The sequence below is a fragment of the Hyperolius riggenbachi genome, chromosome 1 (assembly GCF_040937935.1).
Source record: "Hyperolius riggenbachi isolate aHypRig1 chromosome 1, aHypRig1.pri, whole genome shotgun sequence".
Classification (NCBI taxonomy): domain Eukaryota; kingdom Metazoa; phylum Chordata; class Amphibia; order Anura; family Hyperoliidae; genus Hyperolius; species Hyperolius riggenbachi.
In genome coordinates, this window is record NC_090646.1 from 485,591,465 (window position 1) to 485,615,988 (window position 24,524).

Consider the following 24,524-nt stretch of genomic DNA (forward strand, 5'->3'; position numbering starts at 1 on the left):
AATCAGGATGATACCATTTATTGTCTAACTTAGAGGAAAACAAAAGGAAGCTTTTGGCTAATAAGCCTTCTTCAGACTTTAATAAGATGTTTTGGGGACAATCCTGAATTTAGTTGGTCAATGAGATGCTACTGATCCCAGCTTGCCTGTAGCATGTAATGTAAACTGTATACAGCTTGGAAATGGGCCAATCACAATCAACAAGTGCACTCGATTGACCCAATTTTAAGCTGCATATAAAATTGCATTATATTTGCATGCAAGCTGGAAGTATTTATCAAGCTGCCTTTCATTATGTAAATGTACATTTTTCAGAAACCGCAAGTTGCATCCTCAATATGTGGAAATCCTCATTGATTTTTGGCAGGTGGTTTTATTTCCTGAAAGCTGGAATCTGATTGGCTGCTGCTAGCTGATATGGGTTACTATTATATGAATAAAGCAGATACACCAGTAATAGCGCTATTGAACCTTATTGAAGCTATAAATATTTACAAGGCTTTATGTTGTTTGCATTCTGGCTTCACAGCTGCACTCAGACGCCGACCGAGGGGAAGGACGAGCCAAGTATATCCTGACTGGAGAAGGCGCCGGATCTGTGTTTGTTATTGATGATAAAACTGGCAATATTCATGTCACAAAGTCTTTGGATCGAGAAGAAAAGGAGGAATATGTGCTGCTGGCGCAGGCTGTGGACAAGATTACACTGCGACCACTAGAGCCGCCCTCTCAATTCATCATCAAGGTGCAAGACATTAATGACAACCCCCCTGTTTTCCTGCACCCTCCTTACCGGGCCTCGGTGCCGGAGATGTCCAACGTAGGTGAGGGGGGACCGCAGGTCTTTGTGTTTAGCTATGTGTTGTGCAATGGAGACATCAGAGGCCAGAGCCTTCACACAGCAAATATGCCAATTATCATTAGTAATCCTATAATGTGTGCTAGAGAGAAGCAGCAATAAACTGATATCATATCTAGCAAGGCAACGAAACACATCTGCAAACAATGAGACTAGGAACGAAATGGATAAAAATCAATGCAGAGGAAAATAGATGTTTGGGCTTTCAGCCTATGCTATTAAACAAGCTCTCGAGGTTGATAGAAAAGTGGATTTCTTTTTCAGACTCCTCAGTAGGGTGGCACGGAGAGATTCTGTATGCCGGATTTTACAAAGACGGGCTGGGGAGGCTGAAAGCTGTGCATGTTTAATGCTCAGTGTGAATTTGCAGGTTACATGGGGATAATAGGAGTGGGTGCAGAATTACTATCCGCAAGCATATGCAGCAGTCACACACCATTATACTCAGCACTGGCTGTACAGTATCCATCACTGAATGCCCCAACTATAAAGCCTGGTATCCAATAGTCATTTTCCAATCATTGGCCAATTTTACAACCTCTGTGTAGTAAGAGAGCTTACCTGCAAAATCTATTCATAGTATTCAAATTCTGTGGCCCTCATACTACATGGAGATGGTACAATTGGTCAATGATTCACCAATCAAAATTGGATGTGTGTACCAGGCTTAAAGGGGATCTGAACTCAGAACTTCCTCTCTTCTCTAAAAGATAATCAACAGCATAAAAACCTTTAAAGAAAAACATTTCTTTGTTACAGCTGATAGAAATCCTGCAATACATTTGCAGTGTGTCTCCTTCCTGCTGTCATGGAAGCAGACATAGGTTTAACATCCTGTGTTTACAAATTAGCTGCTCTGCCGAGGCAGCCGAGATTCCTGAACTGACAGCTGAGAGATCAAATTAGACTTGTGATTAGTTACAGATGAGGGGGTATTTGACAGGCTAAACTCTCTAAATACATACAGGCTGGATTTCTGCAAGAGTTCAGGTCCACTTTAAAGCAAGAAATGGCAGACAGATGTACACCATAGACAGGACAGGTCCTCTCCCCTTGCCTTTCTTTGCTACAATACTTTGGGCCTCCGTCACTAAGGCTCTCTTTAGATGGAAAACATCAGGGAACAGACACAATCCAGCAAACCTGGACTGGATGTATTAAAAAGTGTCTGCTATTATTTGCCAAAAGGTTCCAACCCCCACCTGGGTCATATCATAACACTGTGGGGTAATAAAGGGTTATTATATTTGTGCTACAGAAATCAGGTGCACATGGCCTCAGCAGGAACGTTTTTATTCTTCTTAAATCCAGCACAGCCTAGATTTATTGAAAAAGATGTTCTGGGTGAAAGGGGGCATACCTGACTGTATTGTTTCACTAACCTTTTACTAATCCCTGCCATGCTCTGATATGACCCTGATGAAGGCTACAAGCATTTGTTACCTTTATTGAATCCAATCCAGGTTTGCAAAATGTGCTGTGTTCTCCACAGGCCTTTTGTCTTTTGTTTCTCTCACTAATTAGAAATCCGGTAAACATCCACAGAAATGCATATTAGAAAAGGAGAAAGGAAACATTTGCGTAGCTTAGGGCAATTGATGTCACCATAGTTCCAAGGAAAACATATTTACACTACCAATACTGGGGAGGAAAGGTTAAGAAGCAGATGTGCTGTGCAGTGGCTGTAAGCAAGCTCTATGTATGTGCTGAATAAGAACAATATATACAGTATAAATGTGATGGATGTAGTGACAAGTAATCATGCTGAATCTCACAGGGACCTCTGTGATCCAAGTGACAGCCAGCGATGCTGATGACCCGACGTACGGCAACAGCGCCAGGCTGGTATACACTGTGCTGGAAGGACAGCCATACTTCTCTGTGGATCCACAAACCGGTAATTTCCTATACAGCTATGTATAGTCACTGTCTATTACAGGGGAAGCTCAGCCAATGGTCAGTCTTCAGGTGTTGTGGACTGTGGTTTTGATGCTCTTCTACCGCCTATAGCATGTAAACATTCTTCCTGTCTGTAATGTAGTGAATCTGGCTGCTCCATTTTTACATAGTAGTATATATGAAGTTCACAGCATGTTAGCTGAGATATTAGGGGAGAGAAATCCACACTGGCATTTGGAAGAAGATCTAATGAACATGTTCCAACCTAGGCTTGTGCAAAAGACTAGGGGACGCTTGGAGAAAATAAGGCCAAGGTGGCTGCCCGCGGTGTTCTCTGCTGAGAATATAGCGTGTGTACAGCCTCCCTCATAAATCGAGAGACCCAGCCCACTAAGTTATGCCAGTCAATCCCATTGCTTTCCTTCTTATGTCCCCCCACCCCCTTGTTGGAAGCTGGTCCATAGTGTACTGCACGGTGACTCCTCCTCCCCCCCCCCCCCTTCCTAGCAACAGACTGCATTGCTGTCCACCAGTACAGTACTTGGCCCTAAACTGTCGCCCAAGCTTGATTTCCTGCGTGCAACCCAAATTGTGCATTCATATGCACTTTTGGGATTCGTTTTCCAGTGCTATAAATCACAGTCTATCTACAGTTGGACTAAGTCACACTTCAGCTTAGGGAAAAATACACATGCACTATTACTGTGGCCTGTAGGAATCAGGACTCAACCCCTCAGGCGACAGTTCAGGATTGATGTATCTCTAGCCTAGAGGCTAACAAAGCATTCTGTTGCTATGAAGAGGGATGGTGGGAGGACACCGTGATGCACAGGGTGATTAGCATAACAATGGTATGGCCAGCGCTTGGATGAGATGATCTGGCAGTTCAGATCTCTCGCCTGTGCATCGGGTGGAGGGGGGGGGGTTGGGGGAGCTGCCATAAACAACCTAGATTCTCAGCGGAGGCAGCCTTCTGGCCAAGAAGCATCTAGCATTTGTACAAGGTACAATGTAACTGATAATGGATAAGAAGATATAAAAGTCTTGTTTAGAATTATTCATATACAGTAGACTTGGTTATCCAGCACCAGCGTGGATCGGCTGATGCCGGATAAGTGGGTGCTTTATGGTTGCTTGAGACTCAATGTTAAATATAGGCTTAGCTAATACAGTTCTATGCCCCACACTATATACACACCATGAACTCTGTATTAAATGTTAAAATGCAGTAATTGAAAGTATATTAACCTTGGGAGAGCCATGGAACTCAGTCTTTCAGCACAGTGGAGCCTACAAATAGCCTATGAAGTTGGCCTTCACCACTGTGAGTGCTGCTGGAGATTTGTGCTGGTTGGTTGAGACTGCTGGTTAGTTGAGTTCTGGGTAACCAGAACTCTACTGTAGATACAATTGTTTAACCCGTCAATTTTATTTCACCTTAGGTTTAATTTAACATTATAATTTTACTATTTATAAGGTTAAAGTGCTCTCCTCTCTAACTCCTAGCTATGCAAGAATATTGTTATATAGATCAGGATAACAAATACCAACAATTACTGGATCGCTATTGATTCATTAACATTATAATTTGTCTTTGCAGGTGTGATCCGCACTGCTATTCCAAACATGGACCGTGAAACCCAAGATGAGTTTATTGTTGTTATCCAGGCCAAGGATATGGGGGGCCATGTAGGAGGTCTGTCAGGCTCCACCACAGTTACCGTCACCCTGACAGATGTTAATGACAATCCACCCAAATTCCCTCAAAGTAAGAATAACAGCTAAACAGTCAGTTTTCCATACCATGTTTGCATTATATTAATTGTCATATTAAGTGCATACCTTAATGAAAAATTAACCTAAGTTCTGAAAGAATGAGGTGTATGGCTTATAGTGATTAAGGGACCCCGTAGTGGCTCCAAGTATAGGAATCTGCTACCACTGAAATGGTCAAATCTGCAGCTCTCCTCAGTTTCTCTAACTTCCTCTTCTTCCCGTCCCTTCAGATAAGTGTCCTGCTGTCTGCTCTTTTTATGTAGAACAAGACAGCTGTTCTGTGCTTTCAGTGCTGTAGCTGGTAGCAGAGTATGTCTCTGCACACTCAAGCAGACAGCATGACTCATCAAAATGAAGGTGGGAGGCAGTGGCGTAGCTAAGACGCTGTGAGCCCCCCAGTGCAAGCTTTACACTGGGGCTCCCCAATCATTCTATAGATAACAATTGATATGGCGCAACAAAACCTGCCAAGGACAACAACAGTGTCAAAGGTGCAAGAAGGGGATGGGGAGCAGTTTGTTAATGATTACCACTATTCAAAGCATCTATATAAGTGATTATTACCAGCACAGGAGCAATAAAGAGCTAATACTGTGGTTGAGGGTGGGCCCCCGATGCAGTCTCAACCTCTGCACCCCATATTGCTAAGCCACTAGTGGGAGGAGTTAGGTAGTAGAAAGGATCGGCAGAGCTACAGATCCAACAATACGGTAGTGGAATTTCATGGTTTTGAGTTTGGCTTGATTAGGAAGAGAAAAACTTCTACAGGGCAAGGAATAGCAACTATACCTTCATAAACCACTTCTCCTTCAGGATGTGGTAGTGGATTAATATCCTTGGATATATACAGAGTCCCTTTAGTCACAGGTTAGCTTTTGTTTACTGGCCAGCACCTGGAGAACTGCAACTGGACCTGTATTGGCTGTAACAAAAAATACACATGGCTCTGGTCAACTAAATGTAAATTCTACTCCATGGGTCTTATTCACTAATGCTGGTAATACATGATGAGTTTTTTTCAGCAGATTTACTGTCCAATCAATTTTTTTTATCGTTTTTCTGATTGATTTCCATTCACTTCTATGAGAAAATGGTTCAGAAAAATGATCGAAATCAGATCGAACCTGTCTATTGAGCCATATATCCAAGCATAAAAGATCTCAATCTAAATATTTTCAGAATTGTCTGCAATTCAATGTTAAGATTGCAAACTTCCCCATTTTATATTGAAATATAGTCAGAGTTGTAATTGTAGCTGATATTTGGCACAGATTAGGGACACTCAGCTATAGTCTACTCTCAAAATATACTCCTGGCAGGTGTTGGCTTATAATTTAGCTCTCAGCCCTGGTGCTTGGATTGGTGTTAGGTGGTGGGGTGAGGTTACCTTTAACTGTCAGGGTTAGTCATCAGGAAGGAGTCAATTGTGGGGGGGCATTAAGGTTAGGCTTTGTAAAGGTGTTACATTAGAGAGGGAGATTAGGGTTAAGCATTAGTAGGGGAAATTAGGTGAGCCCTTCATGAACCTGAGATATTAGAACCTGAGATTCAAGCTGCAACTAAGGAGGGAACTACAAAGGGGTGAATTGCCCAAATGCAAAAAATACTGCAGTTTTTTTTTTAAACTAAGATCCCCAATTTTAACAACGCTCAGTTGCTTTTGTGGTTGTCAGTGTTGCAGATTGTTATGATCATGTGTTTTGAGTGCAGAGGGTTGATGATAATTTGCATGTAAATTGACCACATTTCTCAGCACCTGTTTTCCCATATGTAGGACCCAGCAGGATGAGCAGCATAGCTACTAGAGATGTCGCGAACTTCCGATTTTTGGTTTGCGAACCCTGTTCGCGAACTTCCGCGGAAGGTTCGGTTCGCGTAAAAGTTCGCGAACCGCAATAGACTTTAATGGGGAGGCGAACTTTGAAAAATAGAAAAAATTATGCTGGCCAGAAAAGTGATGGAAAACATGTTTCAAGGGGTCTAACACCTGGACCCCCCAGGTGGCGGAGTGGGATAGACACCAAAAGTCCTGGGGAAAAATCTGGATTTGACGCAAAGCAGCGTTTTAAGGGCAGAAATCACATTGAATGCTAAATTGCAGGCCTAAAGTGCTTTTAAACATCTTTCATGTGTATGCATCAATCAGGGAGTGTAATTAGAGTACTGCTTCACACTGACACACCAAACTCACTGTGTAACGCACCGCAAACAGCTGTTTGCATGGTGACGGCCGTGCTGGACTGGTGCGCAACATGGCCAGAGTGCAGGCCGTGGCAGTTTTCCAGCCCATATGGTCGCCTGTCAAGCTGATCAAATTTGGTCTGTCCACAATGAAGCAACGACCTTATTATCTTCTTGCATGTAGGTAGGCATAGGTAGGAGTCCCAGTATAGGTAGGTAGGTAGGTAGGCATAGGTAGGAGTTCCAGTATAGGTAGGTAGGCATAGGTGGGTGCCTCAGTAGTTAGTTAGCTAGGCATAGGTAGGAGACCCAGTATAGGTAGGTAAGCATAGGTAGGAGTCCCAGTATAGGTAGGTAGGTGCCTCAGTAGTTAGCTAGGCATAGGTAGGAGACCCAGTATAGGTAGGTAGGCATAGGTAGGAGTCCCAGTATAGGTAGGTAGGCATAGGTAGGTGTCCCAGTAGTTAGCTAGGCATAGGTAGGAGACCCAGTATAGGTAGGTAAGCATAGGTAGGAGTCCCAGTATAGGTAGGTAGGTGCCTCAGTAGTTAGCTAGGCATAGGTAGGAGACCCAGTATAGGTAGGTAGGCATAGGTAGGAGTCCCAGTATAGGTAGGTAGGCATAGGTAGGTGCCTCAGTAGTTAGCTAGGCATAGGTAGGAGACCCAGTATAGGTAGGTAGGCATAGGTAGGTGTCCCAGTAGTTAGCTAGGCATAGGTAGGAGTCCCAGTATAGGTAGGTAGGTAGGTGTCCCCGTATAGGTAAGTATGTGCCCCAGTAGTTAGGTAGGCATAGGTAGATGTCCCAGTATAGGTAGGTAGGCATAGGTAGGTGTCCCAGTAGTTAGGTAGACATAGGTAGGTGCCTCAGTAGTTAGCTAAGCATAGGTAGGAGTCCCAGTATAGGTAGGTAGGCATAGGTAGGTGCCTCAGTAGTTAGCTAGACATAGGTAGGAGTCCCAGTATAGGTAGGTAGGCATAGGTAGCTGTCTCAGTAGTTAGCTAGGCATAGGTAGGAGACCCACTATAGGTAGGTAGGCATAGTTAGGTCCCCTAGTATAGGTAGGTAGGTAGGTGTCCCCGTATAGGTAAGTAGGTGCCCCAGTAGTTAGGTAGGCATAGGTAGGTGTCCCAGTATAGATAGTTAGGCAGGGCCTGGCTGGCACAGTAATAACAATTACCAAGATCCAGCTGCAACAGATAGGGCTGTATAATGTCAGTGTCAGAGAGCAACACACACAAAAAAAATAACACATCGGGAAAACATTAGCTCTCAAAAGAGCTGTTGAGGGGTGCTATTTTAGCAATAACAATCAGTCAGGAGCAAGCCAAGAGCCTAACTAATCTTTCCCTAGGAGAACAAGTCTGCAGCAGCTGTCCCTAGTCTGTCTCTAGCAGGCACACGAGTGAGTGTCATGGCCAGCGAGCCTGCCTTATATAAGGGGGGGGGGGGGGCTCCAGGGCTTAGTGTAGCCTGAATGGCTACAATGTGCCTGCTGACTGTGATGCAGAGGGTCAAAGTTGACCCTCATAGTGCATTATGGGGCGAATCGAACTTCCGCAAAAGTTCGCCTGGTGCAGGCGAACGCGAACCCCCAAAGTTCACCTGGAACCGTTCGCAGGCGAACCATTCGCGACATCTCTAATAGCTACCCTTGTTTGTGCAGTTTAATGATACTCCAAACATTGGTCTAATCTGGTGCCCAAATTGAGCCTAATTTACCATATTCATTTAAATACCTGTATGTGTCAAACAATGTAAGGATCAGATTGACGTGTACCCATCATGACAGAAATATGTACAGGATCTTCTCAAAAAATTAGCATATTCTGATAAAGTTCATTATTTTCTGTAATGTACTGATAAACATTAAACTCTTATATATTTTAGATTCAAATACACACAACTGAAGTAGTTCAAGCCTTTTATTGTTTTAATATTGATGATTTTGGCATACAGCTCATGAAAACCCCAAATTCCTATCTCAAAAAATTAGCAGATTTCATCCGACCAATAAAAGAAAAGTGTTTTTAAAACAAAAAAGTCAACCTTCAAATAATTATGTTCAGTTATGCACTCAATACTTGGTCGGGAATCCTTTTGCAGAAATGACTGCTTCGTTTTTGTTTTTGGTCGGATGAAATATGCTAATTTTTTGAGATAGGAATTTGGGTTTTTATGAGCTGTATGCCAAAATCATCAATATTAAAACAATAAAAGGCTTGAACTACTTCAGTTGTGTTTATTTGAATCTAAAATATATGAAAGTCTAATGTTTATCAGTACATTACAAAAAATAATGAACTTTATCACAATATGCTAATTTTTTGAGAAGATCCTGTAAGGCTGCTACTGGTGACCTTCTAGAGAAAAAAGGTGTCAGTTTTCTAGCTGTAGTGCTCATCTTCTGGCCATGATCTTTTATCAAGCACTTAAGGGCCTTTTCACACACACGTCTTAAACACTAATTTTCCTGTTGAGATACCATCTCATAACCTCGGGGAAAATGAGCACCATAGTACACTATGAGATCTCCAGGAAGATGTAGACATGAATGGCGTGACCCTAAAACCAGCACAACAAATGGCTTCTGAACGATTTCTACATTGCAGCATTCCTTTTCCCAGGAGTCTGTAAGAAGCCTGCATTATGGCTGCTGAGACCTGGGTCCGAACACTGGGACAAAATACTAAAAAGCGCGGCAAGTGCTTTAGCCTCTGTTTAAGGGAAACCTGAAGAAGAGGAATATGAAGGCTGTCATAATTATTTATTTTTAAACAATGTTAGTTGCCTGGCTGTTCTGCTGAACCTCTGCCTCTACCTTTAGCCATAGACCCTGAACAAGCATGCAGATCAAGTGTTTCTGACAAAAATCTGACAAGGTTAGCCTCATGCTTATCTCAGGTCTGTGATTCCGACCCTACTGCAACCAAAGAGGATGCAGGACGCCAGTCAACTAGTATTGTTTAAAGGGAGATAATATGGCAGCCTCCATATCCCTCTCACTTCAAATTTCCTTTAATTGATAAAGTTGAAGGTCAAGTAGACAAATCAGGTATTCTCTCATCTAACATCCCCAATCTGCATACTTGTTCTAGTTAAACCAGAGGATCTGCAAAAAGGCAGCCTAACACACATTTTAGATCTTTCTCCCAACTCCTTATTGCCATAACGGTAATCTCATTTGCCTTTGGCCCAAAGTAACGTCATCTTCCGAAGGTCCCAACTGGGTTACTCGTTGTTATTAGAAAACGCTGCTTTAAAAGGTAAATAATAAGTAAAGTGAACCGTAAGATGCTTAAATGGATATCAAGAAGACGAAGCATCACATATGCCAATAAATGGAATTAAATCAGTCTGTCACTGGATTAGCTGCTAGCCTGTGTTTTCTGCTGCAAGCTTCATCCCATGAAATGTTGCTCCAGGAAACCAGCAAGGGATTTATTTCTCACTTCCTATTTCGTTATACATATCCATACATAATTACTTCTATCAAGTTACACAATTACTTATACAATTAAGAAATGCAAATGAAGTATTTATGCAAGAGTAGACTGGCTATCGGGCAATTGCAGTCAATTCCGAGAAAGGATGGGCTATATGTGAGACAGGGAGAGCTGCTCTCCATTGCTTTGCAGGGCTTGCTTCAATAAGCACAATATTTGCTGCAATATATGAATATCCTGTATCTGGCTCCCACTGCTTACAAGATCAAAAGCAATACTGAATTTCTGAATTTTAAACATTTTTACACCATTAGTCTTGGTGAAGTCACACTTATAATTTTAGGCAGACGTGTTTTATGTGGAATGGCTGAATTTATCTAATTCAGCATGATAATTATTTTAACATTTGTATCAATACTACAAGGAAATGAAGATGAAGTGGGTGCTATAAGTTACAGCATCACACGTCTCCTAAATGCTACTAAAATGAGTAAAAACTCATACACATGTATGAGGAAAGTCACCCAACCGGGACCAGGGATCGACCCCTAGGGTGACAGTGCAGGTCCCATGTTGCATGGACATGCTGCAAGCTTTCAGGCTAGTGACATGTCCTGTTGCTATGCGGGGGGAGTGAAGGAGAGCCAACGGAGCAGCACACGAGGAGTGTCATGCGGCAGGAAGGGTGAATAAGAACAATGCTCTTGGCTTCGGATGCTACTGCAATAGATTCTCGGCTACAACAGTTATTATCAGCTGTGTTTCATCTAGCGTGTTTATGAGGCTTAAGGCCATATGCACACAGTAGATTTTTGTCACTCAATTGTCTTGGATGAAAATTTAGCACCCTCACAGGTTTTCACCAACACCATTTGCAATCCGTCTTGCCAGATGTTAGTGTAAGGACTGCTGCGACAGAATCTGTTGACCCTGCCACCAGTGGTGGGTGCATACTTACCTACAGTGTGAAGTCTAAGTGATCATCACTAGTCTTTACCAGAACGCCACACAAGGGCCGATGGGCCGATGGACACCTGGTTGACAATTAACTATTTTGCTGCAAGTGGTAACCAAGTCGCAACCCCGAGATCACCCCACTGGAGAGAACAAGCAAGTCTGCTCTTGAGAGGTTCAGCAAATAACTCATAGAATAAGAAAAGGTCAAGACAAGACACAGAACATTTATATTGTGCTTTTCTCATGGCAGACTAAAACCAACAGAGCTGCAGCCACTAGAGCGCTTTCTGTAGGCAGTAGCAGTGTATGGGAGCCTTGCCCAGGGTCTCATCCTCTCCTTACTGAACAGGAAGAGCCAATATTCACACCCTGGTCATCTGTCAAAGTCACTACCAAAGACTGAATGTTTACAGTTGTTTAGGTTAGGCCTGGTACAAATAGGCACCTTCCAAAACAATCAAGAGATTGAATAATTCAAGAACTAAGAGTGAATTTTGCTGTGAATGGACTGAAAATAGCCAAGTCTTTTATCAGCTGTTGCAAGATCGGATTTATCAATTAATTGTACACGTCAAGCTGTGTGCACCTGTGAACCATCAATCAACACCATGTGTTCAAACGAGGAACCTGCTTAAGACCAAAAATCAGAGGGAAAATCTGAGCTGTGTACATTAATATAACATTCCTGCCTGACAGATTACTACTCAGTAAATTGATGGTGATGACCAAATGTCCACAACAGCAGCAGTGGGTCTACCTGTGTGCCTGAAGCCTTAGAGCTTTTTCATACTATACGCATTTATGTGCACAGCAGCACATGGCGTACAGTGCAGAATGGACCTATTGTTTTAAATGGTTCCTATCGCACTTGGGGCTTGATGCAAAAAAGTGCAGTACTATTACCCTTACTTCCAGCAGTGTGTAACACTATTAGCGTGGCCCATGATATTTGAGTAGAGCGACCGTTGCTATGGTAATGAACCTTACTAGCAGTACACGCTGATGGAAGTAAGGGTAATATTGCCGTGCCCTATATGTACACGGAAATATTCTTGCAAGGAAGTGCATAAGGCCCTTGGTCTGGTGCCGCTCCCATTTGGAAATGTGTGGATTTTTTAATAAAGGAAAGGAAACCATTAGGCAACCATGATTTAAATTCAGTGCATTCTGTTACAGGTCTATACCAGTTCACTGTGTTAGAAGACACACTTCCTGGCTCTTTAATTGGGCGACTGAGAGCACATGACCCAGACGTAGGTGAGAATGCAGAAATGTCATATAATATTCTGGATGGCGATGCTGGGGATACCTTCAGTGTGATGGCAGGCGCCGCAGGCCAAGATGGCATTCTCAGAGTACAAAAGGTAAGGCAGGTTTTGTCAGTTTGAGTCTATCTGAAAACATACTTCCCAACTTTTTGAGAAATGAAAGAGGGACACATAAGCCACACCCCTGCCAAACCCCCACTCATGCCCACAACACATTCCTAGTCATGCACACCATGAAGATTTCATAAAGAAAAATATGTTGTTTTATTATTCAAACCACACTGGTCCTTTCTATCCTGGTTTATTTTCCTTCATAATAATATTTGAAAATAAGAAATATGTCAATTTAAAGGTTGGGATTAATGTTAAGAGTCAATGAAACACATTTTTCAGTTGGAAAATACATATATTCACATAGATCTGTACATTAGTCAGGAAATAGTGACAAATGAGGGAGATAGAGAGACAGAGGGATTTGGTTCCCAAAGAGGGACAGCTGGGAGCTATGTCTAAATATGATCAATATAAAGGTGTTTTTTTCAAAAGTGTTAATGACAGAATATCGTATGTTTCAACATGCACTGCTACTTAACGAGACAAGAGTTGTTACAGACGCCGTAATTGCAATGCAAATTGCCAATTTAGTTTTTTTGCAAACAAACAATTAAAATGTAACCTAATAAGGATTAGCCAGCTCCCATTAACTGCAATGAATCCCTCACACCACACAAAAGCACATGCACTCTCTAACTGCAGTGAGTCCCTCACACCACACAAAAGCACATGCACTCTCTAACTGCAGTGAGTCCCTCACACCACACAAAAGCACATGCACTCTCTAACTGCAGTGAGTCCCTCACACCACACAAAAGCACATGCACTCTCTAACTGCAGTGAATTCCTCACACCACACAAAAGCACATGCACTCTCTAACTGCAGTGAGGGAAAATGTCGATCAAACAGAGAAAACCTGCTCAAAAATGGGTGTTTTGCTCAAAAAGTTAAATTAGACTGAGCAAAATAATGATAAAAAAATGCAAAGATTCCAGAATGCAAATCAAGCAAAAATGAGTCAATGTGCATATGCACTTTTTGGGGATTAACTGAAAGCCACAACAAATAACAATAGATGTTCCATATCGTTTGTCCTATTTTGTCATATTGTTATTAATTCACTAAACTACGGTAAAATTGATGTGTGCAGAAAGTGTGCATTGTGTATATTGCCCGAATTGCGCTTTGTGTACAATGCAAGTTACATTGCTTGCATAAACACCATTACAGGGAACCTTAACTTAGAGGGATATGGATGTTTCCTTTTAAACAATACCAGTTGCTTGTCAGTCCTGCTGATCTCTTTGGCTGCAGTGGTGGCTGAATCACACACCTGAAACAAGCATGCAGCTAATCCAGTCTGACTTCAGTCAGAGCACCTGATCTGCATGCTTGTTGAGGGGCTGTGGCTAAAAGTTTAAAGAACACAGGAATCAGCAGGAGAGTCCAGCAACTGGTATTATTTTAAAAGGAAAAATCCATATCCTTCTCAGTTTATGTTTCCTGTAAGATTGCACTTAGAGCCCTATTCTAAGCTTTTGTTAAACTCCTTGCCGGTTATCCCGAGCTGAGCTCGGGGTAACCTGCGCAGGAGGATTGCTCAGGCCCCGCTGGGCCGATTTTCACAATTTTTTTATTGCACGCAGCTAGCACTTTGCTAGCTGCATGCATAACTCGATTGTCGCCGATTCGCTGCTACCCGTCGCGCCGCCCCGACCCCTTGCGCAGCCTGGCCAATCAGTGCCAGGCAGCGCTTAGGGGGAGGGGGGGATCCGGACTCCCTCTGACGTCCTGATGTCCATGACGTCGGTGACGTCATCCCCCCCCATCACCATAGCGACTGGGGAAGCAATGCAGGAAATTCCGTTCTGAACGTGATTACCTGCTTGCGCAGATCGCCGGAGGTGAACGGAGTGGGTGGGGGGATGCCGCTGCTCAGCGGCTATCATGTAGCTAGCGCTAGGCTAGCTACATGATTAATAAAAAAAATTTAAAAGTGCTGCGCTGCCCCCTTGCCGCAGTAATTGGAACGGCAAGGGGGTTAATAAGGATAATCAGCCCTATTATCATTATTAACAAAAGCATTTCAAAGCATCTGGTACAATGCATTGAAAGGAGCAAATTGCTCTTATACTAACAACAAGAAAACACCTTGCATTTTTAAAACAGTAGATGTGGTAAGAAGACGATTTCAGTGGCTGATTGAAAGAAGAGAAAAAAACATGTGAAATGAAGTGGAGGAAAGTAAAGGTTAAATATAAATATACATCAAAATATAAAGCACAATCACTAATGAGAATAAAAACATAAAACACACAAAAAAATACCTTTATAAGTTTCCATCTTTTCCTAACAATAGCCTTTGCTGCTTTTACAGCATATTTTGTGTTCTTGAACACTAAACCATATTTATTACAATTATTATAAAGATCAATGTGTTGCCACAATTAGGATGCACATTCCTATTCCTAACGCAATCTGAGAGATTTTCTGCAAAGCTCCACAGTGCTGAGAATTGAGCTGCTCCTGATTCTGTTGCTGACACCAACCTATTCATAATTTCAAAGTCTAGGGACTGCATGTGCTTCACAAGGCCATGACTGTCATGAGACAAAGTGACATTTTTTTGCCTCAGGCTACAGATTGGCCTTCAGGCGATGAGAGATGTAGTCTTACCAGGTGGCAGTAGAGCCATATTGACAACTACCTGAACTCTGGTGCAGTATAATCATATTCATCAGACCAAATACATAAAAAGTGTTGTTACAATTGTTCCTGTTGTCATTTAGCAATCTGATTGGTTGCAAACATTTTTCCTTTAGAACAACTTTCCTGCACATTCAGTCTAATGCAGGGGTGTCCAAAGTCTGGCCCGAGGGCCAAACTCGGCCCCCTGAGCCTTTTCCAATGGCCCTCAAAGCTCTTGTGAGACTTTAATTGCATGCAGCCCATAGGCCATACTGCAGTGCAGCACGCATCAATTTTTAGAGCCAACCTGTGTCACCACTCTGCCTCCCACTCTGCTCCTGTAGTCCCACAGGAATTACTTTAGGACTACAAAGAAATTCAGTATACACTGGAAAATATATCAACCATTTTTGTAGTCCTGTAGTGATTACTATGGGACTCTGGAAAATGGGCGCAGATGTCCTGATCGAGAAGGAGGAAAAGAGATGGGAAAGAAGAGACAAGGGGCTGGACTGGATGATTGATGGGTAACTACTTATCCTAGCAGTAGCCACCACTATGCCAGCAGCAGCTACCACTGTATCAGCAGCAGCAGCAGCCCCCTATCAGCAGCTGCCACTGCACACTGAAGGGGACATGCTGACAGCACACATGGTATATGGTTTATTTCCTGTGGAAATGTTTTATTTGATAAAATGTAATAGACATACTGTACCTGGCAATCCCAAAAAAATTTGTTATATTTCACTAGTTTGGCCTTCTAGTCATCTCAAGAACGATGATATGGCACTTTATCCAAAATGTTTGGACATCCCTGGTCTAATGTAAGAAAGTAAACACCTGAAATACACCAGGCTGCTGTAGACACAGATAGGGCCAGTGCACACCAAAAACCTCTATCAGATCTGCAAAACGCTAGAGGTTTTTGAAGCAGATTTCAGAGCGATTCTAGGCATGTTTAGAGAGGTTTTCTAAACATGCCTAGCATTTTTGGAGCGTTTTTGTGTAGCAGATTTTATATATTGTTACAGTAAAGCTGTTACTGAACAGCTTATGTAACAAAAAAACACCTGGAAAACAGCTCTGATCTAGCGTTTTTCAGAGCGGTATTCCACTTTCCTATACTTTGACATTGAGGCAGGAACACCTCAGAAATTTATAAAATGCTGCAGTCCTGGAGTTTGCGTTTGTGGAAAAAAACGAACCACTCTGATGTGCACCAGCCCATTGAAATACATTAGCCAAGCAGTTTTCAAACCGCTAGCGTTTTTAAAAATGCTCCAGAACCGCTCTGGTGTGCACCAGCCAAAACACATATGAAGTGTTTTATGACACGTTACATGTTAGGCAGTGCACCTTCCATCCTGCATTCCAAGGCCATCATATGGTTATATCTGGTTATCAGAAAACTGCCAGTTCCTAAATGCCATTGCAAGCCTTGTCAACATTTCACTGGGTTGGCAGATCAATCAGGATTCAGGAATGCCCCTGTTAAGCCCCTCCAAAAGACAAGCTCCATGACCCTGCCAAATCACAGGTGGTTCTTCTAAAACACATAAAGAACTAGGGATGCTCTCTCATGGCATAATAACACATTAATGATAACACATCACCTCTTTCTAATCAAAGAAGAACTCGTTACACAGCAGATAACTTTGTCAACACAGGCCCACTTTCTGTTAACAAATGTGACTATTTATCATTTGCTAGTTACAGGATTAAAGGAATCCACTGACCTCAAACCTCCCCCTAAGGGAGGTTCATAACTGGGGTGGGCCATAGGGGGGTGGCAGACATTATTACCTGTGGGGTATGCCCCCTTCTTTATGCTGGAATTCATCTTCTCCAGGCAGACTCGCAGGTGCCACAGATGATTATTATTATTGATTTATATTTATAAAGAGCAACATATCCGGTGGCACTGTACAAAGTAAGAACAAATATGGAGTACAAAAGAATACAGACAATGGTATACACCAGTGTACAAAATACAGAGTTGGTACAAAATACAGAATCGGTACAAACTACAGAATTGGTAATAACAGTGGCATAATTAATATGAATAAATGTGTAACAAAATCCAAGGCACAAAAAGGTGAAAGAGCTCTGCCCTTGCCAACTTACAATCTAAATGAATAGGGGGAAACAAGAAGTGGGGTATAATATAATAATCATACCTAGAGGCAGTGTGTTTTAGGTTATCTGGTAGGAAGTATAACTTAGCCAGAGGTCAACGGGTGAGCTCTCCTAAGGTAGAGCGTATGCTTGATGGAAAAAGTGAGTTTTGAAACTCCCAGGAGACTCCTGCGTCCCCAACCACTGCAAAGCATGACAGGAGACATAGTACTTTGATGGGAGGCGGGGAGATGTACTCACAATAAAGAACTACATCTCCTGGCATTCATTGCACCGGCCAAGGGCACTGGACACTGTTCGTGTGCTTTAACTACTTGCCGACCGCCTCATGCCGATGGGCGTGGCCACGGCGGCAGCCCCAGGACCACCTAACGCCAATTGGCATAAGGTCCTGCGGGCCTGTTCTGCAGGAGTCTAAGGCCGTGTATAGGTGTTAGATAACTGTCACCCAAAACACTTATGATCAGACCAAGTTTCAGTATGACAACTGTATAGGAGCCTGCAACTGAATTTGCAACTGTAGTATTGTAGTATGTATATACCTATTATGGATGAGCAAAAACTGTTTTGCAAGCAGCGAAGCATGGGTCACAACACAGAGCGTTAACTTACCTATAACACTGCCTCTTGCCGCTGCACTGCATGCTGCTTTCCATCCTTTTGACTTCTGGCTGTCAAGGCAGAAGTGTCAGGAAGATGGAGAGCTGTGTGCAGCACACTGGTGAGTTAAGCATCTGTGGTGCAGCCCGTACCCCTGTACACACTAAGGCCCAGTGCACACCGAGCGGTTTTTGGAGCGATCCACCGGCCGCATCCGCCTATAAAAACGCTTGTCTAATGTATTGCAATGGGATGGTGCACACCGGCAGTTTGCCGTTTTTGCCAAGCCGCAAACGCGCCTCCTGCTGCGCGTTTGCGGTTTTTGGAAGCGTTTCGTCCTCAATGTAAAGTATAGGAAAAACGCAAACCGCTCTGAAAAACGCTAGTTCAGAGCGGTTTGCCAGGCATTTTTGTTACAGTAGCTGTTCAGTAACAGCTTTTACTGTAACAATATATGTAATCTGCTACACAAAAACGCACGCAAAACCGCTAGGTATGTTTAGAAAACCTCTCTAAACATACCTAGAATCGCTCTGAAATCAGCTCCCAAAACCGATAGCGTATTGCGGATCTGCTAGCGGTTTTGGTGTGCACTGGGCCTCAGACAGTTTTGCTTCTTCTTGCAAAACTGTTCTGGTTCATTCCTATTAGGAATGTACATACTAAAATACTCCATTAAGAATCTGTTTTAATGTTTGCCATTTACTTTCAGTGGCCTTGCCCTGTAATTTACTATTCCAGTCAACAAGATGTATTGACTCCCTGAGCTGAAACATGGCTTTCCTAAAATCCATAGCTTTAGTTTGCCCTTACTCAGAGACTCTGCTAAATGCCAAATCAAATGTTACCATATTGTGATTGCTATTCCCCAAGGGATACCGAACATGCACATTTGATACAATCGCAAGGGCCTTATGCATTTATATAACCTTCCCAGTGATAAGTGCTGGTGAGTGTTAAAATCATGTGATTTGAAAATCATGATTCCATTAACTTTGCACTGCCCAGCAATACAAGAAAGAACTTATTTGGGGGTTATTCTAATCCTGACTTCTTTCTCTCTGATTCAGTTGGTTGTAGATGTGGGAAGGCATGTTTCACAAACAAGTAAAGGCAGATGAGCTAGAAACACAGTTCTTGATTTACTCTGGTGACAAGACATCTCATAATGGTGTTTTGCACAATATATAGATAATAATAATTTCCAAGCCGCCTGCTATGTGTGTGTCCGTCCACCCTGGAAACACCACCTCCTGCCCCATTGTAATTGGCCATCATGATTGGCAGCAGAGCTGATTGGATGGAGATCATGGTATAGCACACCTGTGGCAGGATGGCACATGTGACATCCAGAGACAATGATTTTGATAACCAGTTCAGGGATGGAAACTATAAAGCTTTGCTCTGCATATATGAAACTGAAGCTACTTTCCATTTGTTGTCTTCTTCACTGACCTTTGTTTCTTGCACCCCTTTATCCTTCTAGCCTCTTGATTTTGAGTCCCGGCGGTCCTTCACATTCCGTGTTGAAGTGATGAACACTGTCATTGATCCTCAATATATTCGCAGAGGCCCCTTTAAGGATGTCACAACAGTGAGAGTAACGGTTGGAGATGTGAATGAGCCTCCTGTTTTCTACCAGGATCCTTACATCCTCAGTATTCAGGAAAACCTTCCTCCTGGTGCATTCGTGGGCGTGGTGGAGGCCAGAGACCCTGATCTGCAGAGCAGCTCTGTAAGGTAATTCACATATAATACTCTTCAGTTTTCAAAATGTAGCAGCTGAGGCATAATGCAATACACTTATTTTTGGCCCCTCTTGGGCCCGCTCAGGGCCATTTTGGGGGGCAGGAGGGGTCGTAGCATGAGGGGAGAGCATTGGCCACACATCGGCGGGGAGAGGGGGACACTTCCCCCCCCCCCCCCCTCACCTTGGGCTCTCCCCTCAGTGCTCCCCCTCCAGCATCAATCAGTGGCAGCAGGCAGCAGGCAGGAAGGAACACATACCTTCATGCGTTCCACACGCCGGAGGTTCCGCTCTTGAAGTGTCTGATGCTACTTTCTGTTTGAACAGAAAGTAGCGTGAGGCACTTAGAGAGCGGACCTCCGCGGTGGATGGAGGTATGTGTTCCTGCCCGCCGCCTGCTGCCACTGATTGATGCTGGAGGAGGAGTGCTATGGGAAGAGCCCGAGATGAGGGGGGGGGGGGAGGGGGGGAAGTGTCCCCTCTCCCCGCCGATGTGTGGCCAATGCTTTTTGCAGGGGGGCCCGGTGATTTCTAGTTGTGCCCCTGGAATATTGAAAACGTAAATGATCACTTAGTCCTATCTGATTCTTTGTCAAATCCGATAGGAATAAGTGATCATTTATGAGCCTCATTTTAACATGGTCTAGTATTAAGCAGACCTTATCTTCAGGCTAATTAATTCAGCTTAATCAAATCACTGTATAAATCAGGCTGTCCAATATATCTTCTTCATTTTTTGGGACAGAGTTAAGAGTGTTCGTGATTTAGAGCATTAACTTAGGAGACCTAGGTTTAAATCCTGCCTGGAGCCAGTACCTATTCAGTAAGGAGTCCTCAGACAAATGCTAGTATTTAGGCTACTGGTGCATTGCGTCAGACAATACAATCTCACTGCTAACTCCATGCAATTATATTGTAATAGTGCATTCACATTGTTGCATTCGCAGTGCAATATGATGGATCCATCTGGCATAATGCGGTGCATGCATTGTACTGAATAACGTGCACATTCATGGAACACCATCACAAGAAATTGTACATTTAAAATACATGTACAGTACTTAGTAGAAGTACATTTCTCCCCAAGTACAATGTACCACATTGTACTTTTCTCTCTCTTCTATCATTTAAAGTAGGCAATGAAAATTTGATTTTTTTTGGGACTAGTCCATCCCCTCATGGGTGATTCTCAGTATCTCCTCTTTGCAAAAGCTCTTCCTGGAAAAGATAAATACAAAGATGTTGGTCGTCCTCCCAACTATTTTGCACACTATTTTGGCAATTTGACTGAGCAACTGCCATTTAGTAAGTGCTTTTGATAAGAAACAATACCCTGAGAGTCCCACATGAGGAGCTCGACTATTCCAAACCCTTCCTGATCATATCTATCAGATTTTTACTGCCTACTGTAAGAAACAGGAACATTGGAGAAAAGTAATTTACAATGCATTGTAATCTAGGATAAATGTACTTCTTATACACATATATTTAAAATGTTATATATTTGAGATGTTGTTCCTGTAACAGTTGCAGTAAAGCATGCTTTTTATGTACTTTATGCTTTACTGTAAATGCCACGTGCATTACATGTGATGCTATTTTTCCCCTAGTTGGGATCCTGTTTTTCCAGGGAACGCAATGCAACCCCCAGTGTTGTTGCATTTCTAGCATGGCTTTCATATATACGCCTGTATATTATTTCCTGGGCTCATGTTGTACAGCAAGCTTAGCAGTAATAGCTTTCTGTTAGCGCTTTCATGTATTCTCGCCAACACATGCACACATGCCCTTTGCGGTATTCTGTTGCCCTGTATGAATCAGCTGTTCATCTTCCATGAATAGGCTTATTACAGCTTGTGCTTGTCTCTCTTTCTTATCCTACTCTTGATGATCACCATCTGGTTTATCCATAGTGATAACCTCATACAAATCATCTCTGCATAACAGCATTTCAGCTTAAACTCCCACAGCTTATAACCCATTCTAGCCACTGCTTGCTCACATTTTGAGGTGTTAGCCGTCTTTCTCTCAGATCATTGGCTAGATAAAACTCTGTTCCTAGTGTCAGAATCAGTATAGTAACATCTAAGAAGACTTACTGGAGTCAACTGAGGGATAACACATGTTCAGCAACTTATATATAGAAGGCATAAACATGTTATTTAGAAAGATGAGAAAAAGCAGGGGGGAAAGGAAGAAAATAGCAGAGCAGGATTATCCATAAGGCAACCTAGGCAGGTTCCTGGGGCCTAGTGAGTGTCAGGGAGCCCAACTGCCACTTTCTCTGACCGCCTCTCCGATCTCAGATCTCCAAAATGACCATAAGGGGGAGCCAAAGCTACTGCCTTGCCTAGGGCCCCTTTTCTTCTTAAAGGGGCACTATGGTGAAAAAGTGTAAATTTTAAAATATGTGCAAACATAAACAAATAAGAAGTACGCTTTTTCTCCTATGTTGCTGTCACTTACAGTAGGTAGTAGAAATCTGACAGAACTGACAGGTTTTGGACTAGTCCATCTCTTCATAGGGGATTCTCAGCAAGGCTTTTATGCTTTATAAAGATATTACCTAAAAAGAATTTAAACAATGATGCTGCACTGTTTTTTTGGCAGTAGGACAGAACAACTGCCATTCACTAAAGTGCTTTTGAAAATAAATAAATCCCTGAGAATCCCCTATGAAGAGATGAACGAGTCCAAAACCTGTCACTTCTGTCAAATTTCTACTACCTACTGTAAGTGACAGCACAATAGGAGAAAAATAATGTATGGCTCATTTTACTCTGGAAAAAAAATGTACTTCTTATTTGTATAGGTTTGCACATATTTTAAATTTTACAATGTTTCACCATAGTGCCCCTTTAATCCATCTCTGGAAAATAGAAATGACAGAGAGAGAAAAGCAGAGCACACATGAATGCCCAGCACAGTTATACATGGTGCCATCTTGTGGCCATTTTGGTATATACTGTATTGCTCTTAAATGCTGTTGATCCCAAAATATTTTAGCTGTGAAACTTCCACTTCTTCTGTACATCTATCTCTTCTGTATTTCCCATCACTTGCCCCCTCTACTACACTAGCTGGCAGTCACGCCATTGGCAAACAAATGGAGGTGAGGGTAATACAGTGTGATGGTTGGTGGGGGGGAGATGGTGCTTTCTTGTGGCCGTCACCATTTAGATAAGTAGTTAAAATGAATAAAGACACCGTTGAAGAAAAAAAGAAAAGAAAAAGAAGAAACGATGACTGGGAGCTCTGCAATCGGGATACTTGAAATTGCTGCTGAGCCTTTCGTTAGGTCAATTCTAATGGGACAGATTTAGTGACATATTTAAATAAGCCCCAGTGGGAAATTTAGATATATGCCAGTGGGGCTTATTTGAATTTCCCAGTGGTCCAGATGTTTTGCTTTCTGTTTTATGTTTCAAACATTCTATCCTTTATGGTAAATACGTTCGGGATAATAAACAAAGCTTTAACCTTTTTGCCTTTCCTGGACGTGGCTATTTAGTTGTCTGATAGCACCGCAAGCCCCATTCACTATATTAACACAACCTCTTTTTTGAGATAGGAAAGAGACACTTATTCTTAAAATTGGGACAAGGATGCTCTGCAATGGGGGGAGGTTTGTACTTCTCCCCCATCCTTGAAGAGTACCCCAATCCTTATGTCAAAAGCCATGTGGATAGGCCATGGATCAGAACCTCACACCGAACCTGCATGGTTGATGAGGAGTTTACTCAGGTTTGAACGGCCTTTGATGCTGTTTTTATCATAAAGTCATTTTATAAATATTAAATGTCAATATCGTATTTCTTTGAAGTAGAAAGGATATTTTCTTATTTTCTAAACATTTTCTCAGGCGGCAAAATAAACATATTCAAAAAAGCACTACACTACAATAATTGCCTGGAGAATAGTAGTGGACAGGCCCCACATAGTTAATTTCCCATGTACCATTGCAGATCACATGCCCCGTTTTCTTTACTGAATCTGATCATGATTTTTAACTAATCAGGGATTAACACCTCACACCATTGCTTTAGTATATCAAGACTTTTGAGTCACTCACCTGGTAAAAATAACATTAGAATTTTATAGGAACATGGAAACAACTAGCATTCAGAACACCCCAACTTTCAGATGTCCATACAAAGTACAATAGCAGCCTGAATAAACAAATGATTGATTACTCTTTAATTGAAAATTAATCAGGAAGTAGTAATCAATGCAACGCACAGCATCATTCTAATTTGATAAGATTTATGATCAGAAAAAAGAGAAAAAAATGAAAACTGATGCTGTACTAAGTGTATTCTGCTCAATTCAGTAAAAAACGATGGGCACCCCGATCGACCTGCTGCCCTGATGGAAATTTACTGTCACTTCCAATCAACTTTTCCATTGATAAGCTGTCCAAAATGAGTCAGATGTTTATCTATTAACAATGTGGCAGTGAATGGATTTCAGGCATCTACCAGAAAAATTGATCTGTGCGTAACCATCTTTAGAAAGGATTGTTGTTACACACCATTATTATATTATTACATCCAGGAAGCCAGTGTTTAGAGGAGTCAAACACAAGTAGCAGTATCCTATTCCTCTCATGACAGGTGTACTTTATGGACAGTGTATAGTGTTTATTATTATTATTATTATTTACTTGTATAGTGCCAACATCTTCTGTGGTGCTTTTACACACTACAAAACAGCCAATCGTGGGAAGCATAGATATAAAAGTAGTTCAACACTCAGTACATACATAGTTCAGGTGTGGTTTGAAGCGTCAACTAATATTAGCTCATGTTCAATTGATAAAGTACAGCAGAAACAAGAAATACTAGGAGGAGGCGCTTGCAATCTTGTAATTTAGAGGGTATTGTGGTGGAGACACTAGGGGGTGAAGGGGCA

General features: G+C 42.3%; 1 protein-coding gene across 2 annotated transcripts in view; it reads left to right on the forward strand.

Annotated features, from left to right (window-relative positions):
• The window catches only part of CDH24 (cadherin 24), a 166,310-nt gene that overhangs the window by 123,195 nt on the left and 18,591 nt on the right, over window positions 1-24,524 (forward strand). For both annotated transcript variants that reach the window (XM_068242114.1, XM_068242118.1), the window contains exons 3-7: window positions 530-824; window positions 2,637-2,756; window positions 4,359-4,526; window positions 12,296-12,483; window positions 19,353-19,606. In XM_068242114.1, coding sequence (XP_068098215.1) covers window positions 530-824; window positions 2,637-2,756; window positions 4,359-4,526; window positions 12,296-12,483; window positions 19,353-19,606 — 1,025 coding nt within the window. The remainder of the gene's footprint in view (window positions 1-529; window positions 825-2,636; window positions 2,757-4,358; window positions 4,527-12,295; window positions 12,484-19,352; window positions 19,607-24,524) is intronic.